This window comes from Salvelinus namaycush, chromosome 11 (assembly GCF_016432855.1).
Source record: "Salvelinus namaycush isolate Seneca chromosome 11, SaNama_1.0, whole genome shotgun sequence".
In the NCBI taxonomy this organism is placed as follows: Eukaryota; Metazoa; Chordata; class Actinopteri; order Salmoniformes; family Salmonidae; genus Salvelinus; species Salvelinus namaycush.
This window is the reverse complement of record NC_052317.1, coordinates 20,500,794-20,519,989: the sequence shown is the minus strand read 5'-3', so window position 1 is coordinate 20,519,989 and position 19,196 is coordinate 20,500,794. Positions and strand designations below refer to the sequence as shown.

The window sequence follows — 19,196 nt, the reverse complement described above, 5'->3', positions numbered from 1 at the left end:
ACACATCACGGACAAACTGAAATGGTCCACCCACACAGATAGCGTGGTGAAGAAGGCGCAGCAGCGCCTCTTCAACCTCAGGAGGCTGAAGAAATTCGGCTTGTCACCAAAAACACTCACAAACCTTTACAGATGCACAATCGAGAGCATCCTGTCGGGCTGTATCACCGCCTGGTACAGGCAGCTGCTCCGCCTACAACCGTAAGGCTCTCCAGAGGGTAGTGAGGTCTGCACAACGCATCACCGGGTGCAAACTACCTGCCCTCCAGGACACCTACACCACCCGATGTCACAGGAAGGCCAAAAAGATCATCAAGGACAACAACCACCCGTGCCACTGCCTGTTCACCCCGCCATCATCCAGAAGGCGAGGTCAGTACAGGTGCATCAAAGCAGGGACCGAGAGACTGAAGAAGCTGTTTTATCTCAAGGCCATCAGAATGTTAAACAGCCATCACTAACATTGAGTGGCTGCTGCCAACATACTGATTCAACTCTAGCCACTTTAATAATGGAAAAATGTATGTAATAAATTTAGCACTAGCCACTTCAAACAATGCCACTTTAATGTTTACATACCCTACATTACTCATCTCATATGTATATACTGTACGCTATACCATCTACTGCATCTTGCCATCTTGATGTATTTAAATGTATCACTAGCCACTTTAAACAATGCCACTTTACATGTTTTCATACTCTACATTACTCATCTCATATGTATATACTGTAATCTATACCATTTACTGCATCTTGCCTATGCCGTTCGGCCATCAATTATTCATATATTTTTATGTAGATATTCGTATTCATTCCTTTAAGTGTATAAGGTAGTTGTTGTGAAATTGTTAGGTTAGATTACTTGTTAGATATTACTGCATGGTCGGAACTAGAAGCACAAGCATTTCGCTACACTCGCATTAACATCTGCATGTGACAAATAACATTTGATTTGATTCTCCCCTACCAACCTACACATGCAATCCTGTGTGAATTACAGCAGGCCACCTTGTCATCCCCAGGGCAAAGCTCCAGAGCTTGGGCGGCAGGGCCTTCTCCAGGGTTGCTCCTCCCTCCAGCAATCTGTGGCTCTAAGTCCATCACCATCTTTCAGTCCATCCCGAAGCCCCACCGCTTTGACAAAGCCTACCCTTAATCCCCCCCCGTCCCCACACACAAAGAAATACACTACAAAAACACTACTCTCTTCACCATACTGAGCAGCACCTAACCCAAAGCCTTACCCTAAACCGTGTTCGTATCCAAATCCCAACCCTACATCACACTCTTTCCCTTCCTTGAGCCCACCCCTCTCTTTACTCATGTTCTTGTTTAGTCTGATGTTTTGACTCCTGTTTATTTGTTTGTTTTTGTAGTGACTTTGGATCCTTGAAAAAGTGCTCTATAAGTACCATGTACTATTATGACACCCTGTGACTATTTCATCAAGGATGAAAATCCAGAACCATACAGGAAGATGATCAATCAGGCACACTTTATTAATATGGATACCAGCAAATTATGAATCTTATAGCAAACTATACAGTTACAATACACTCAACATGTAAACATTCAGGCATTATAATCCAATATAACAGTACAATTCTCCTTCTTCAACTGATGAAGAAATTTTATCTCCCTATAAATTGCTAATAACACTACAGTGACACCCAGTTAAAAGTGTCCAAACCGCACTGGGTAGTGTGTACTTGTGTGACACGGGATGGAACCATAGACATCATTAGATGGGACTGACATGGATGTTAACAATGGAGGGAACTGAGCAGGCCAATAAGGCACAAATTTAGTCTGTCAGCATCCCGGAATTAAATGCAACACTAATTTGGAGACCATTGAAATACTGGTTTCTGTTGTGGCCCCATTCAGAGGGATAGTCACTGGGGAGACAAAGAAAAGGAGGACTTGTTCTACCATCGAATTGCAACCTTAAGACTTTTTGGAGTGAACAGTTCAAAGTTCACATACACAAAGAATATTTTGTCTTTTAAGTTATCACCATCAGCCATGTAGAAGTAGTTTTGAAACAGAGAAAGGGGAAGGGAAGCACGTTGCAAGAACAATCACAAGAGTGATTTATTTAGTGCTAACACCAGGGAAGTGGTTTCAGCCATGGCTTCACGTCTTTGTAAATAAAAACGGCGCTTTATGGTTGAATAAATAGAATAAAGCAACACTGTCAATTTGTCAACACATGATAATACACTCCCTCTCCAAGGAATGAACATTAATCAAATAATACTTTAAAACAGATGTGCCAATTGCAGTCTAACAACATTTTGACAACTTTGAAGTTGCAGTGTAAATGACACTTTCACCTGCCAGAGCTATCTAAATATTCATCAGTGCAATATTTACCTGAGGTATCAGGCAAACACCTATTGTAGAGAGTGAATGATTTGAACATGCAAGGATCAGTATGACACTGTTTTGCTTTCCACTTCTGAGTGCACGGTAGCTAAACAACATAAGTCAATAAATGTCATGAGAAATAATGAACATAAAAGCACCACCAGCTAAAGCATCATGAGCTGTGTTCAACCACCAGAAAGTTATAGTACATGTAATGTAGATTAACTTGAATAAGTAACACAATGCAAACATCAAACTATTAACGGACCTTTCATCAATGTGAAGATGTTGTACATATGAGGTCGGTTGTGAGTAACAGCCTAACCCTAATATAATAAGCTGACATGCCTTAGAGACCTATCTGTTTCTGAAAGGCATTGCACATCTCCTTTCCCTCATTTATGAATAAAATCCCTTAACATTTCAAAGACGTTGCGAGTGCGTCTGTCAGTAGTACAGCAGGTTACAGTAGCTGTACTGTAGAAGGCTTATTTATGTCCGGATCTTGTGCGCTTGGACATCTACCAGTAGGCTTAGGGTTGCTTAGGTTTGGGAAAACCTGGGAATTATGTAAAAGTTACTGTAATTTTGCTGGGGCCGCCCGGTAGGCTGGGACCCCACTGTGTCTCTAGGCGTTCTGGGCTGATCCCTGGCCTTGCTGGCTCAGCTGCTGGATGCGGTCGGCTAGCTCCAGACAGTGGAGGACCCTGTGGCGCTCGGCATGGAGCTGGTCACGGGGCACCTGGCCCAGCAGCTTCTGACTGAAGAGCACCAGGTCCTGCATGAAGAGACCCACCGGCTCCCTGGCAGCCGGGGGAAGCAGGGTCATGGTGCATGAGTCAAAGCGGAAGTTGATATTCTTCACTCTGGGCAGGCCAGGACCCCTCTCCTCAATCCACATGAGAGGCCTGTATTAAAACCATAAGATGTTACAAGGAGGTTATAGTTAACCCAAAGTTTCAGGGCTGGACTACCAGTATTTTCTTTAGGTGTAATAAAGGCAATTATGTTTGGTGCTGGCCGAATAGCTAGGTTTGAGGTGTTGTGAAGGACACGTTATCTGATATTATTACTTGATTCTAATGTACAGTACATACTTCTGCTCTTTAGTCATGAGTTGAGTGGTCATCTTCATGTACTTGTTCTCCTGGTCTTCCTCCATGCTGGCAGCGGTGACAGACAGCTCTCCAAACAGATCCACCAGCCAGGTAAGCCGGGCGATGCCACTGAAAGCTGGAAACCCAAAGCCCGGCTTCAGAGGACCTCCTATCAGACGACACATAGGAAAACTACAGTCAGAAGTAGTTGTAAAGGGACATGTAATCCAATGGCTCATTGTCAATCATCATCTGGTCACGTTTAGGACTGGTTAGCACACATTTTGCCTTTTGTATTGATTTTGTACTCATCACATTACAGTACATACACTGTTGTGGTGCTGTTATATCACACCATAAAATGAATATGAACCATTGAAGTGAATTTCCCAACAGATACAGTTATATTTCATTTGGTGCTTGCTGCCTCCTACAGTCTAACTCCTAAAACAGCCCTGACTCAAATGTCAGAAACTACTCCCTCTGGCTCCTCCACTCGCTCTCCGCTACGATTCTTAGTCAAAAGTCAGCCGCTATAAAATATTGTCTGTCATCTGAGGTTGTGTGGAGCGTTTCAAGTTGATAACTATGATTTATTATTCAGTCACAGCTGCTTTAGGAGAAGCCCATTCATATGCATTAACTAACTTGTTCCCCAGCAGTGCTCTGATGAAATAGAACAGAGCTATTCCGCATCCCAAATGGCACCCCATTCGCTATGTAGTACACTACCAATGACAATAGTGCACTATGTAGGGAATAGGGTGCTGTTTGACATGCACCTCTAGACTTCATCAATAACACCCTGCTGTATTTCACACCAGAGACCTGTCTGCCTGCCTCTCTCCACAGGCTGGCTCTCTTTCACATCAACCCCAATGGGTGTACTGTGGAGACTGAGAAAACATTTTACAAGTCACTTTGATGGGAGCTATACTATATCAAAAGCTCTGGAATGAAATATTCATTCCGAACCCTGTGACCTGGACGATGTACATCAAATTGATACATGTTATGCAGTTATTTATTATTTTCTGTAGCAAGTATTGTATTTTAGGTGATGTATCAGTGTTGTATTTGAGGTGATGCATCAGTGGTGCTGGGATTTTTGTGTATTTGTGCTTTACTCCCTGTTCCAGTCTGTCTCTCACCTGTGAAGTGAAGGGATCCTTCCTCCAGCTTTTTCCCTGCTATGTCCTTCTTCAGCTGCTTAAAGTCAGCTGTCAAGAGTTCTATGTGCTCCTCATGCAGGACCACTCCTAGGTACATAGTAGACATAGAACATTAAATACATAGGTGATCAGTACTAGTTAAGATACGAGTCTACTACATCATCCCCATAATGTCATCAATACTTCACCATGTCTTCTCTACACTTCAAATTAACCAAAATACATCTCTCCCAATGATTATGTCCAGCTCACCTTTTTCCTGAGCCAAGTCCCAGAGGTCCACGGCAGTCTTGTGTGTCATGGCCATAGGATATTCCACACAGACATGCTTCCCAGCTTCCAGAAATGCCCTGTGCTCCGTTAGAACATGCAAAATAGTATAGGGTAATTTAGTTTGTTTGAGTAGCCAAGAAGGGTGTCAAAGAGATCTTGCTTCAACAGAACATTAGTAGAAATTATGAAGAAGATTTAAAAAGACTTCTGTACTAGGGAGATGCACAACTCAAATGTAACTTAATATCCCAAACTTCCCAGTAAGAGCCCGTCGGTCAATGTTTCAATAACCCAGGGTGTTCAGAGTTTGGAAAACTTCACATTGACCACTCTTAAACTCCTTGTAACTTTCTCAAAAACATTGCTTCCAATTAAATTGACAACAAAAGAAGATAATGAAGTATCCTATATGAAAAAGTAGTTCAAGAACATTTCAGGGCTTTTTTCCCCCTTTACTTTTCATTTCCTTTATAGTATGAAGGGCAGTACCTGCTGTTCCATTTAGACAGTTAGCCTGGAACTGTCTAGCAGTGAAACATGATGACTATGTTCTCAATACCCCTCATTAACCAGCCTAAAATAAGTCTCCATTATTTAACAGCCTGTCTATACCTCTCTGTACACTCCTAACATTTAGCAGTGAGAGGGAGAGTAGAAAGCATAATTTAAGAGTGTGTTTTCACTACAGTTTGCAGTCATAATGAGGGCCATTAGAGAGCAGTAGCCTTGGTCATGCTCTCCAGGGTTTGAGAGGTGGACATCAAACAGCTACACATATTGTAATCAGCTGTGGGAGAGGGAGGAGACTGCTCAGGATAATGTGAATGCCAGAGGAGCCCCCCGGGCGACATTTGTTGATACAGCTCCAGAACCTCCTCAGATGTTACCTGATCGATTTACAATGAAGCACCTATGAGGGTCATGGACGATATCTTGAACAACTTGCTAAACTGTCGTGTTACTGTGTGTCTCAGTGTCCCAACGTTGTATAATACATAGCTTATGAACTACAACTGTTAGACAGTTTGTCTGAGGGCCTGGTAAATGGGCCAGGGTCAATGAATGGTTAATTAACCGACAGACTGAGCCTCAGTGGACTGAGAAAGAAAAGCAACAGTGTACTGAAGCTTGACACGTGTTCCAGTGCTGACTCCTAGTGGTGATTTGTAACATGGTGAAACTATAGCTCTGTTGTGTAAGAGCACTACAGACAGAAACAAAACTGATGGAGGGATAACTAAACACCTACCACAGAGGACCGTCAGAGACATGGGGTCAGTGAGAGAGTTTTACCTGATGTTTTCCTCATGCGCAGCGTTTTCAGTGCAGACGAAGGCCACCTTTATGTCATCTCTCCTCAGGGCATCCTCGATAGTGATCTGTTTCACTCCCTGCTGCTCCTCTAGGATCCTCCTATGGGAAGACAGAGTTGTATTCAGTAGCGGGAAATTGATTTGAAATGGAGTGAAACACAGACTACATGAACTTGTCAAGAGCACAGTTGAATTGTTCCCGTTGCGTAAAAGGTTTGCTACAGTGTGCACGCAACAAAGTCATCCACACATCCCAGCTGCTGCCTCTGTGATCGAGTACAGGACAGGTCAGTGATTATATATCACCATTAAACAAGATCACGTAATATGATCGTCTGGAGCTTCACTCTACAATATTGAAGTATTACAGAAGTTAAAAAGCGCACAGTGAAAAATGACAGGCGACTGACCTTGACTTTAGTGCTTATCTATTTCCTATTTTCAGTGCAACAAAAGGTCATTGCACTGCAAATATACACTGAGTGTACAAAACATTAAGAACCCCTGCTCTTTCCATGACAGACTGACCAGGTGAATGCAGGAGAAAGCTAGCTATGATCCCTTATTCATGTCACTTGTTAATGCCACTTCAATCAGTTTATATGAAAGTGGGGGAAAACCCGTTAAATAAGGATTTTTAAGCCTTGAGACATGGATTGTGTATGTGTGACAATCAGAGGGTGAATGGGCTAGACATAATACTTAAGTGCCTTTGAACAGGGTATGGTAGTAGGTGCCAGGCGCACTGGTTTGTGTCAAGAACTGCAACACTGCTGGATTTTTCACACCGAACAGGTTTGTGTGTGTGTATCAGAGTGTTCCACCACCCAAAGGACATCCAGCCAACTTGACAAAACTGTGGGAAGCATTGGAGTCAACATGGGCCAGCATCCCTGTGGAACACTTGACACCTTGTAGAGTCCATGCACAGATGAATTGAGGCTGTTCTGAGGGCAAAAGGAGGGGGTGCAACTCAATATTAGGAAGATGTTGTTCATGTTTTGTACACTGTGTATAAAATAAATAAGCACTAAAATCAAGGTCGGCCATCTCTTTTTTTCAGCGTGCGCTTTTTACTGTTGTTTTTAATACTAGTTGTTCCTGCCAAAACCAGCACCTGGACACACTGCTGTGCACAAGGTTTCTATTTATTTCATATATTGCAACCATTGTTATTTTCGTGTTTTGTTACTGTCAGCAAACAATGAGATGTCTTGGTGCCTCACCTGGAAATGAATCCTTTGACACTGAGCTTCTCAGCTGCACTGGAAGGCAGAGGGGCTAGCATGTCCCTGATCCTCACAAACCCTGCCGTCCCGATGCCCACCACTACTGAACCAAACATGTCTGACAGCAGAGAGGAACAGGGAGTTGTGAAGGAAATGGTGAGAAAGAAACCAGTGTTTTGCGCCTTTCAATTCTGTCAAATCCAACCTACAATGCATTCGGAAAGTATTCAGACCCCTTTACTTTTTCCTAATTTTGTTACATTACAGGTGTTTAGAAATGTTTGCAAATGTATAAAAAATTTAAAAAGATACCTTATTTACATAAGTATTCAGACCCTTTGCTATGAGACTCGAAATTGAGCTCAATCCTGTTTCCATTGATCATCCTTGAGATGTTTCTAGAACTTGGAGTCCACCTGTGGTAAATTCTATTGATTGGAGGACTTTCAGAGACATGGGGTCAGTGAGAGAGTTTTACCTGATTTCCTCATGCGCAGCGTTTTCAGTGCAGACGAAGGCCACCTTTGGAAAGGCACACACCTGTCTATATAAGGTCCCACAGTTGACAGTGCACGTATGTGTAAAAACCAAGCCATGAGGTCGAAGGAATTGTCCGTAGAGCCCCGAGGCAGGATTGTGTAATGTCAAAACATTTCTGCAGCATTGAAGGTCCCCAAGAACACAGTGGCCCCATAATGATAAAGTGAAAACAGTTTTAGAAATTTTAGCAAATGTATTAAATACAAAACATTTACATAAGTATTCAGACCCTGTACGCAGTACTTTGTTAAAGCACCTTTGGCAGTGATTACAGCCTCGAGTCTTCTTGGGTATGACGCTACAAACTTGGCACACCTGTATTTGGGGAGTTTCTCCCCATCTTCTCTGCAGATCCTCTCAAGCTGTCAGGTTGGATGGGGAGCATCACTGCACAGCTATTTTCAGGTTCTCCAGAGATGTTCAATCTGGTTCAAGTCAGGGACTTGTCCCGAATCCGCTCCTGCGTTGTCTTGGCTGTGTGCTTAGGGTCATTGTCCTGTTGGAAGATTAATCTTCGTCCCAGTCTGAGGTCCTGAGCGCTCTGGAGCAGGGATCAAGGATCTCTGTACTTTGCGCCGTTCATCTTTCGCTTGATCCAGACTAGTCTCCCAGTCCCTGCCGCTGAAAACCATTCCCAGAGCATGATGCTGCCACCACCATCCTTCACCGTAGGGATGGTGCCAGGTTTCCTCCAGACATGACGCTTGGCATTCAGGCCAAATAGTTCAATCTTGGTTTCATGAGACCAGAGAATCTTGTTTCTCATGGTACGAGAGTCCTTTAGGTGCCTTTTGGCAAACTCCAAGTGCACTGTCATGTGCCTTTTACTGAGGAGTGGCTTCCGTCTGGCCACTCTACCATAAAGGCCTGATTGGTAGAGTGCAGCAGAGATGGTTGTCCTCCTGGAAGGTTCTCCCATCGCCACAGAGGAACTCTGGAGCTCTGTCAGAGTGACTATCGGGTTCTTGGTCATCTCCTTGACCAAGGTCCTTCTTCGCCAATTGCTCAGTTTGTTCAGCTCTAGGAAGTATTGGTGGTTCCAAACTTCTTCCCTTTAAGAATGATGGAGGCCACTGTGTTCTTCAATGCGGAATAAATGTTTTGGTACCCTTCCCCAGATCTGTATCTCGACACAATCCTGTCTCAGAGCTCTACGGACAATTCCTTTAACCTCATGGCTTGGGTTTTTCTCTGGCATGCACGGTCAACTGTGGGACCTTATATAGACAGGTGTGCCTTTCGAAATCATGTCCAATCAAATGAATTTACCACAGGTGGACTCCAATCAAGTTGTAGAAACATCTCAAGGATGATCAATGTAAAAGGGATGCACCTGAGCTCAATTGAGTCTCATAGCAAACGGTCTAAATACCTATGTAAATAAGGTATGTTTTTTTGTGTGAATACATTTGCAAACATTTCTAAAAACCTGTTTTCACTTTGTCATTATGGGGTATTGTGTGTAGATTGATGAGGGGGGAAAGTATTTAATCCATTTTAGAATAAGGATGTAATTTAACAAAATGTAGAAAAAGTCAAGGGGCCGAAAACTTTCCGAATGCACTGTATGTCCGGGATTTATCTTGGGTCTTTGTGCAATGTGCACAGTTGATAAAGGCTTCCTTCCTATCAGACCTAAAATGGTGCAGTGTAATAATGAGTACACTAACGTTAGCTATCACGGTGGGATGCACTGTTATGGATAAGGTTTCGCTTAGTAAATTCAACCCTGCGATATAAACTAGAACTAGGGTGGGGTGCTGATCATTACAAATGCAAACCATTGCAAATAATAGGAACATTCGAGGTCTCCATTGATTTACACAAGTAACTTAAACTAGACAAGGAATTTCATAATTGACATGAAAATGGTAAGTCTATGTTCTGCATGACATCAAGCACAAATACAGGAACACACGTACAACAACTTCACGGATTTCCTGGCAGCAATGCTGTCCTTGTTGAATTAGTTCCGCAATCACTACTAATTAAAACTGGTTTACATACAAGCTTGATGTCCTTACCTACTCTTTTATGTATTGTCCTCGACGACAGTTGACGCAGATGACTCGGTTATGTGAATAAAATGCTTCTGTCGAGCTCTGTCTCGGTGATATAACTGTAACAACTTTCATAACAGTTTTTTTTTCTAGACAGCTTGCGTGTGACGTGTACATAGAACGTGAAGTCTCATCACGTGATATGGACGTCTCGCCTCTTATGTGGTTGCATTTTTTGTTATAAAAACAAATTACGACACTAGGTAATTATTATATTTTCGTTCATTTACATAACGTTTATATGTATTTTAAAATGTATGGATGTGTTTCAGCCAATGACTGGTTTCAGCCCAAGCCAGCTTTAGGTTAGATTTAGGTAGCAATATGGCGACTCCCATAAATACAGCATGTATTGAATGTCCTCAGTTCAGTCTCTTCTTGAACTGTTGTTGTAGATGACAGTCTGAATTATATTTTTAGAGTAGTGCATTTTCCTATAAATTTAATTTGGTTGTAAAAGTCTTCGAACGAAATTCCTACACCAGACTACAAGAACGTTTTGCTTGAATGAATTTCCAAGGCTGCGCTACAGTGCTATCCTTGGTTGCGCTTACCCCCAAAAGACTAATTGCACTTTGAATACCCTAGATGGCGATGTCACAAGAAGCCTAACCTATAACGTTACTGAACAAAAAATTGTAACGCAACAATTTCAAAGATTTTACCGAGTTACAGTTCAAATAAGGAAATCAATCAATTGAAATGCATTATGCCCTAATCCATGGTAGGGGCGCAGCCATGGGAGGGCATAGGCCCACCCACTTGGGAGCCAGGCCCATCCAATCAGAATGAGTTTTTCCACACAAAAGGGCTTTATTACAGAAATACTCATCAGTTTCATCAGCTGTCCAGGTGGCTGTTCTCAGACAATCCCGTAGGCGTTAGGTGATCGCTGGATGTGGAGGTCCTGGGCTGGCCTGCTTACACGTGGTCTGCGGTTATGAGGCCCGGTTGGGCGTACTGCCATATTCTCTAAAATGACGTTTGGTAGAGTAATTAACATGAAATTGTCTGGCAACAGCTCTGGTGGACATTCATGCAGTCAGCATGCCAATTGCACACTCCCTCAAAACTTGAGACATCTGTGGCATTGTGTTGAGTGGCCTTTTATGGTCTCCAGCACAAGGTGAGCCTGTGTAATAATCATGTTTCAATAAGCTTCTTGATATGCCACACCTGTCAGGTGGATGGATTATCTTGGCAAAGGAGAAATGCTCACTAACAGGATGTAAACTCATGAAACATGGAACCAACACTTTATAAGTTGCATTTCTATTTTTGATCAGTATAGATTGACACTAATATGAATATACTGTAGGGGATCATTTTAAGAAATATAGTGCCTATAGAAAGTCGACACTCCCTTGAACTGTTTACGTTTTGCTGTCAGAAAATTACATCTAAAAAGGATTACATTACATTTGTTTTCATACAGATCTACACAACCTACTCTACTCCACATTTTCAAAGTGATAGAAAGTCATAGAACATTTTCCAAATTGGATAAGTCTCTACCCCCCTAAGTTAGTACTTGGTGGAAGCACCTTTGGTAGCTGTCGCAGCTGTGAATCATTTTTATAAAAATTCCACCAACTTTGCACAACAGGGCGACATATATCCATTGTTTTTGTCAAAATTGCTGAAGCTCATTCAATTTGTTTGGGAATCATTGATGGACGGCGATATTCAAACCTTGTTCTTTATTTTCAAGCAAATTTAAGTCAGTACTGAGACTAGACCACCCATGAACACTCAACACCTATTGGAAAGCCAATAATAATGTAAGATGCACAGGCGTCTTTCTTTTCATTTTGTCATACAGGCCAGTAATATGGAGATAATGCAAAGTTGTTGATCCCTATGTATTTTTAAGTATTGTTGTGGGTATGCTTGTCACAGGCAGGAACTGGGGAACATTTTTCATAACTTTCTTTTACTTTGAAAATGTGGAGCAGGTTGTGTAGACCTGTAGGAAAAATATATAATGTAATCCCTTTTTAGATTTCATTAAAGGCAGAAAAATGTGAAAACAGTTCAATGGGGTGTAGACTTTCTATAGGCACTGTAATGTGCAAATTTGTACCTGTGTGAGGTCTTAAGTGGGTTCTCAGGGTAGTCTTGTGTTTTAAGTAGTCTTGTCTTTCTCTGCTCCTAGACACTGGACTGTTACTCTCTCCCTGTCTACTTTTTAAAATATATATAAATAATGCCCTACCCAAACCTCATTCTTTCATTGTACAATTATAGGCCTACTGCACCCAGTCACACAGAATGTGGTCAGTAAAAGAGGAAATTGTCATTTTAATGTCTGACCTACCCTTAAAATTAGAATCCTTAGTTGCTACATCCATTTTTGGACTTATCAGTTAATAAGGCTATTGATTATTGAGGAATATGACTTATAAATACCTCATGAGCTTAGTTCAATGGTCGTACCCCATCAGAACTCAAAATATAAGCTTGTTTTAGGCCTAATGATTGTAAACAATGTAAATGTCAACACTGTATAGCTTCAAAACATTGTTAAATCTATAATTATGTTTATCATGGATTGTCAGTCCTTGCATCCATAGCTATGTCTATACATTTGAGAGTGGTTACATTTCTCCAGGCTTTTTACTAAAACACAGGCAGGGCGACCCTTTGTTATTGTTTCAACTAAAGATCTTAGCTTTAAAGGGATAGTTCACCCTAATTAGAAAGATATATATTTGTTTCCTTGCCCTGTACGCAGTCTATGGACAAGGTAGGACACAAATCCATGCTTTGATTTAATCTGTGCTTCTTGTCAAAATCATCCTAAAGTATCAACAAAAATGTATTGTGTAACTCAATGAAGTTACTTACAGATGATGTGGACATGAAGCACGGAAATGTTAATATAGGTGCTATTGATGCCAAAAAAAAATGCTAAAAAGCGGCCAAGTAAACAGTGGCCAAGTAAACAAAACCAAAGCATGGACTGCTGTCCGTAGACGGCTTACAAGGTAAGGAAACCAATGTAATTTGGGTGAACTATCCCTTTAACAAAACAAATTTAATAAAGACGACAATAAAGAGTAACAGATCCAATAGAAATATGATTATTTTATGAGTTGGATGATCAATTGTGCAAATTATCTGAATGTATGCTCCTTTTGACTCAAAGATTCAGATGAAATGTGGGATGGTTTTTGGTTAAAAAAATATGTGTTTTGTGGAATTTGTCAATTTTGGAGAACGTCTTTATAACTTGTATATCTGTCATTAAACAGTCCACTCCCCAGGGTATTCTTGTCACTGGTACTGTGAGTTTGCTACTCTAAGCAACAATCATGAGGGTCTCCACAAGCAAACTTCAGCAGATGGCCATCTACACCACCTTGTTGACTGGTGCTGGCTGCGGCACAATGTATTACCTTCTGCAAAGTAAGTATCACTCAGTGTAGGTGTTGCCATGGATCATTCATTGTTCTTTAATGTTAGAGAGTGAATGTAAGAAAGTGAATGAAAGCAAAATGTGCTCATGTAAGTATTTCTGCCTGCCACTCTTTGTTTTCTTTGCTAGAGAACTTCTCGCGGTCGGACTACCACCGTCTAGCCCTGGAGCAGCTGAAAGCCAACCAGACAGCCATGGACAGTCTGGGAGCACCACCCCTGAAGGTCCACAACATCCACCTGTCTGACCGACACAACCGGGTGGAACCTTACACTGCTGAGGTAGCTCTCTGGGGGTCATTCCTCCTGTATGGGAACCAACTAGGAGCATCACCAGCAGTACCATTATCCATCACTGTTTGCAAGATATTAATATTACTTTTTATGTTTCAGATCAAAATCCCAGTGACAGGATCTAAAGATGGTGGCTACCTCTACACATCCTCAGTAAGAGACCCCCAAACACTTGGGTAGGTACTCTTCATCAATATTATTCTATATAAATACACTCTTAGAGGAAATGGATTGATCCATATAATGCAATTGAATGCTGTTGTTCTTCATACAGTACCCTTTTCTCTTTCCCTGGCGCCACTAGGTGGAATTTAACGCAGGCAGTGCTGCAGCTTAGAGAGGGTCAGCGTATTGACCTTCTCACCTTCACACCACCACCAAATAAGACAGAAGGACTTGAGACAGGCAACTGGTCCTCCTGATCTGCTCACCAGTCACCAAAACTACAGTGTGATGAAGGTAGAACTCCTGCAATTGTCCCCATGTCATCAGGCATGGGGTCGCCATAGCTTTATGAATTGAAGTGTAGATAGTCATATTTGAAAAAAGCACCAGAGTGCAGTGCTGGACACTTATTTAGGCAAAAGGGCATACACAAGCTGCCTCTTGGTTTGGAATAACCACAGTAATGTTGATGATTTGACCAATGTTTATTGATGCTACTGTGTACATAACATTTACATACAGGGAAAATGAAAAAAGTGCTATGTCCATAAAATGTCATGCATATTCATTTTGCTCAGTGCTGTCCTGAGCAAAATGTTCATCCTACTTGGGAGAATGAAAGGACAATAACAGCGCAGCAATTGTGTCATATGCAGTGGTAAAAAAACAAAACAAATTCCTAGTATAATACAATGCATCTTATAAACATTTCTCCAGATTAACAATGTAAATTGGCAGTGTTGGGGAAGCTACTCTGAAAAGAGTTTACCAGCCACCAATTACTTCACACTGGAAGATGTTAAGTAAACTATATTACTCAATCTGCAATGTCATAGAATACAAATAGCAAGAACAGATAACTCTGTAATAAGATGTTAACAGAACGTGCAATTTGTCCTATTAATCACAAAAAAAATGTTGTTTCAGGTGAGAATTAGCCAGGTCTGAAAATTAAGGAAATTCTTGCCTACTTCACCCATATTTTATTTTTGCAAAAAAAGTAGTGTTTCGTTCTATTAGTTACCTACGACACTAGGTGGCAATAAAGTAATTAACTACTGAAAACACTACAAATATTTGAATTTAGTTGAACTACCACAATGTGCAAAATGTAGTTTAATTACTAACTGAACCACATTTAGTTCAGTACACCCCAACACTGGTAATTGCTTAGTCCAAAGCCATATCATAATATCCAGCACTTGAGAAACATTTAGGTAATGGTTCCAGTTGTACTGTACAGTATCTGAACAACCAGAAATGTTGTCTCCCAACTCTCAAAAGGAGGTATTGTTCTATGTTTTCAGATTGATTTATTTGGATGTGACATTTTACAGTGAAAATGAGATCTGTAAAACATGGAAAATAAACTGGAAATAAACAGTCATATGGCTTTATACAAGTTATGATAGCAAAATAAATTGTACTTGTGAATTCTGAACATACTGTATGAACATTAGGAAAAGAATGGCAAACAAGCTAAACATGAACCACAATATTAAACAGAAAGTGAAAGAATGCCACCAAACAAACAACGTCAGGAGTTTAATTCATTAAAAGGCAATGCAGGCAAACAGAGATATAGTTTGGCTTGTGGAGTAGAGACAGTGTGGTGTGTGGTAAACAATATACAATCAGTAAAGAGTCCATCTACAATAGGAGTGCTCATACCCATCTATCAGAAGGGAACCTGAACCGCTTGGAGACAGCCTTCGCATCCTGAGACAGTCTCGGGGTCGGGCATCGTCGTTTTGCATTATCCTATGGTGTAGGCAGCCACTACTATCAACTCATAAACAAACAAGAAAATGCACATCCAGAGGCTGTGTTCCTAGTGGCCAGTAATTTTAATGAAGTGAAACTGAAATCAGTTTTACCCCATTTCTACCAGCATGTCACCTGTGCAACCAGAGGCGACAAAACTCTGGACCACTTTTACTCCAGCCACAGAAATGCATACAAAGCTCTCCCCTGCCCTTCCTTCTGACCATAACTCTATCCTCCTGATTCCTGCTTACAAGCAAAAACTCCAACAAGCAGGAAGTACCAGTGTGGTACAGAAGTGGTCCGATAAAGCAGATGCTAAGCTACCGGACTGTTTTTCTAGAAAAGACTCGAATATGTTCCAAATTCATCCGATAACATTGAGCACTTTACCACATCAGTCACCGGCTTCATTAATAACTGCATCAATGACGTCATTCCCACAGTGAACGTACATATACAGTGCATTCGGAAAGTATTCAGACCCGTTGACTTTTTCCACATTTTTTACGTTACAGCCTGAATCTACACACAATACCCCATAATGACAAAGCAAAAACAGTTTAGAAAATGGAATATCACATTTACATAAGTATTCAGACCATATACTCAATACTTTGTTGAAGCACCTTTGGCAGCGTTTACAGCCTTGAGTCTTCTTGGGTATGATGCTACAAGCGTGGCACACCTGTATTTGGGGAGTTTCTCCCATTCTTCACTGCAGATTCTCTCAAGCTCTGTCAGGTTGGATGGGGAGCGTATCTGCACAGCTATTTTCAGGTCTCCAGAGATGTTCAATCGGGTTCAAGTCCGGGTTCTGGCTGGGCCACTCAAGGACATTCAGAGACTTGTCCTGAAGCCACTCCTGCGTTGTCTTGGCTGTGTGCTTAGGGTCGTTGTCCTATTGGAAGGTGAACCTTCACCCCAGTCTGAGGTCCTGAGTGCTCTGGAGCAGGTTTTCATCAAGGATCTCTCTGTACTTTGCTCTGTTCATTTTTCTCTCAATCCTGACTAGTCTCCCAGTCCCTGCCGCTGAAAAACATCTCCATAGCATGATGCTGCCACCACCATGCTTCACCGTAGGGATGGTGCCAGGTTTCCTCCAGACGTGATGCTTGGCATTCAGGCCAAAGAGTTCAATCTTGGTTTCATCAGACCATAGAATATATTTTCTCATGGTCTGAGAGTCCTTTAGGTACCTTTTGTCAAATTCTAAGCGGCCTTTCATGTACCTTTTACTGACAAGTGTGTGCCTTTCCAAATAATGTCTAATCAATTGAATTTACCACAGGTGGACTCCAATCAAGTTGTAGAAACAACTCAAAGATGATCAATGGAAAAAGGATGCACCTGAGCTCAATTTCGAGTCCCATAGCAAAGGGCCTGAATACTTATGTAAATAAGGCATTTCAATTTTTTTAAATGTACTACATTTGCAAACACCTGTTTTCGCTTTGTCGTTATGGGGTATTGTGTGTAGATTGAGGGAAACATTTATTTAATCAATTTTAGAATAAGGCTGTAATGTAACAAAATGTGGAAAAGGGGAATGGGTCTGAATACTTTCCGAATGCGCTGTATCCCATCCAGAAGCCATGGATTACAGGCAATATCTGCACTGATCTAAAGGCTAGAGCTGCCGCTTTCAAGGAGCGGGACACTAATTTGGATGCTTATTAGAAATTCCGCTACGATCTCCGACGAGCCATCGAACGGGCAAAGCGTCAATATAAGACTAAGATTGAATCCTACTACGCCGGCTCTGACACTCGTCGGATTTGGCAGCGCTGCAAACTATCACGGATTACAAAGCTGCCCAGACAAGATAAATACCTTCTATTCCCGCTTCGAGGCATGCACCTATGAACCATGCATGAGAGCACCAGCTGTCCCGGATGACTGTGATCTCGCTCTCAGTAGCCGATGTCAGTAAGACCTTCAAACAGGTTAACCTTCACAAGGCTGTGGGCCAGACGGATTACCAGGACACGTACTCGGAGCATGCGCTGACCAACTGGCAAGTGTCTTCACTGACATTTTCAACCTCTCCCTGACCCAGTCTGTAATACCTACATGTTTCAAGCAGACCACCATAGTCCCTGTGCCCAAGGACGCCAAGGTAACCTGTCTAAATGATTATTGCAACTCACACACTCACAATACTTACACTGACTCTCCAACACACACACATGCATATTGACGCCACTCACACACAGTTTTGTTTTTCTATCCTTGTGGCGACCAAAAAATGTATTCCCTTTCAAAATCCTATTTTCCCTAAGCCTAACACTATACCTAACCCTAACTTCTAAACCTAACCCCCAACCTTAACCCTAATTGTAACCCTAAATCAAATCAAATTTATTGGTCACATTTGTTTTACGAACCTGAGCCTAAAATATAATTTTTCCTCATGGGGACTGGCGAAATGACCCTACTTCTCAGAATTTTCCTTTGAGGACTTCTGGTACCCACAAGGATAATGAAACAAAAACACACACACACTTTTACACTGCACATTGACTCGGTACCGGTACTGCTTGTATATAGCCTTGTTATTGATATCAATTGTGTCAATAACTGCATTGTTGGGAAACGGCTCGTAAGTAAGCATTTCACAGTAAAAGTATACAACTGTTGTATTTGGCGCATGTGATAAAAGGTAGTTCCACGCTATTTACTACCGAAGTGAGAAAATACTCATTATCTATTGTATTGTAGATGTCTCTGACCAAGTAGTATGAGATCAATTCAATTCACAATGATGACCTTTTTTCAGAGCATTTCTGTTTGGTTTTTCTCTCCTGTGCACTGACGGACCACTCAATAGCGCAGAGAGTGATGCTTAAAAGTCACGTTCCCTCACATTCCAATTTGCCTAGATTAGAGCTACTAGCCAAGATATCACTCACTGGGCACTTTCAAAATCGAGATGAAAACATGAATACAATGTAATACAAACAAAATGTAATATGGTCAGAACTATAAATATCTCAGAATGAGTACTGCCGTTGACCTACACAGCAATCATCTCTAAAGCACAGAAATACACACAGCAGCCCCAACACAATTATTAACACAAATATTCACCCACAATTCCACATCTCTGATGGTATTCCATTTTCAATAAGCATTTCAAATATCCTCTCTTAGACTTGTGCAGTATTTGTGCAGTTATTGATTAGACTTGTCAGGAATTAGACTACAGTCATTTGAGAGCCAAAATGGGCCAGTGAACAAACATATTGCATCATTGCACATGCAGTTTCAAATGAATAGGAAAGTTCAAGGCAAAGTTCACCAATGTTAAGATGGTGACCATCAAACTATTCAATGTCTGGAATGCCTTGAGCTTTATACAACGTTGAAGTCATTGGACTAATAATGAAACTAGTCACTTTAGTACATATAGTTAGTAGATGAGCAGCTGGTCCTAATGGTAGTAAGAAGCTGCAGGTTTCTGCCATCCCTCTAGCCTGCTCTACTCTAGTCAGCGAGG

At 41.5% G+C, this 19,196-nt stretch overlaps 2 protein-coding genes across 3 annotated transcripts; one reads left to right on the top strand and one right to left on the bottom strand.

Annotated features, from left to right (window-relative positions):
- Nucleotides 1-1,479: 1,479 nt before the first annotated feature.
- Nucleotides 1,480-10,163, bottom strand: LOC120055899 (biliverdin reductase A-like). 2 transcript variants are annotated; one of them, XM_039003940.1, is made up of 7 exons: nucleotides 10,022-10,163; nucleotides 7,455-7,575; nucleotides 6,209-6,328; nucleotides 4,895-4,992; nucleotides 4,622-4,729; nucleotides 3,471-3,639; nucleotides 1,480-3,281 (listed from the first exon to the last, which is right to left on the bottom strand). In XM_039003940.1, the coding sequence occupies exons 2-7, from the start codon at nucleotides 7,571-7,573 to the stop codon at nucleotides 3,002-3,004; spliced, it is 894 nt and encodes a 297-aa protein (XP_038859868.1). In that variant the 5' UTR covers nucleotides 7,574-7,575; nucleotides 10,022-10,163; the 3' UTR covers nucleotides 1,480-3,001. The 2 variants fall into 2 exon arrangements, with proteins under 2 accessions (XP_038859868.1, XP_038859869.1); XM_039003941.1 differs by having other exon boundaries at nucleotides 10,026-10,163.
- Nucleotides 10,164-10,165: 2 nt separating this feature from the next.
- On the top strand, nucleotides 10,166-15,895 carry LOC120055900 (cytochrome c oxidase assembly factor 1 homolog). The gene is made up of 5 exons (XM_039003942.1): nucleotides 10,166-10,260; nucleotides 13,312-13,465; nucleotides 13,605-13,756; nucleotides 13,868-13,944; nucleotides 14,073-15,895. The coding sequence occupies exons 2-5, from the start codon at nucleotides 13,372-13,374 to the stop codon at nucleotides 14,188-14,190; spliced, it is 441 nt and encodes a 146-aa protein (XP_038859870.1). The 5' UTR covers nucleotides 10,166-10,260; nucleotides 13,312-13,371; the 3' UTR covers nucleotides 14,191-15,895.
- Nucleotides 15,896-19,196: the final 3,301 nt, after the last annotated feature.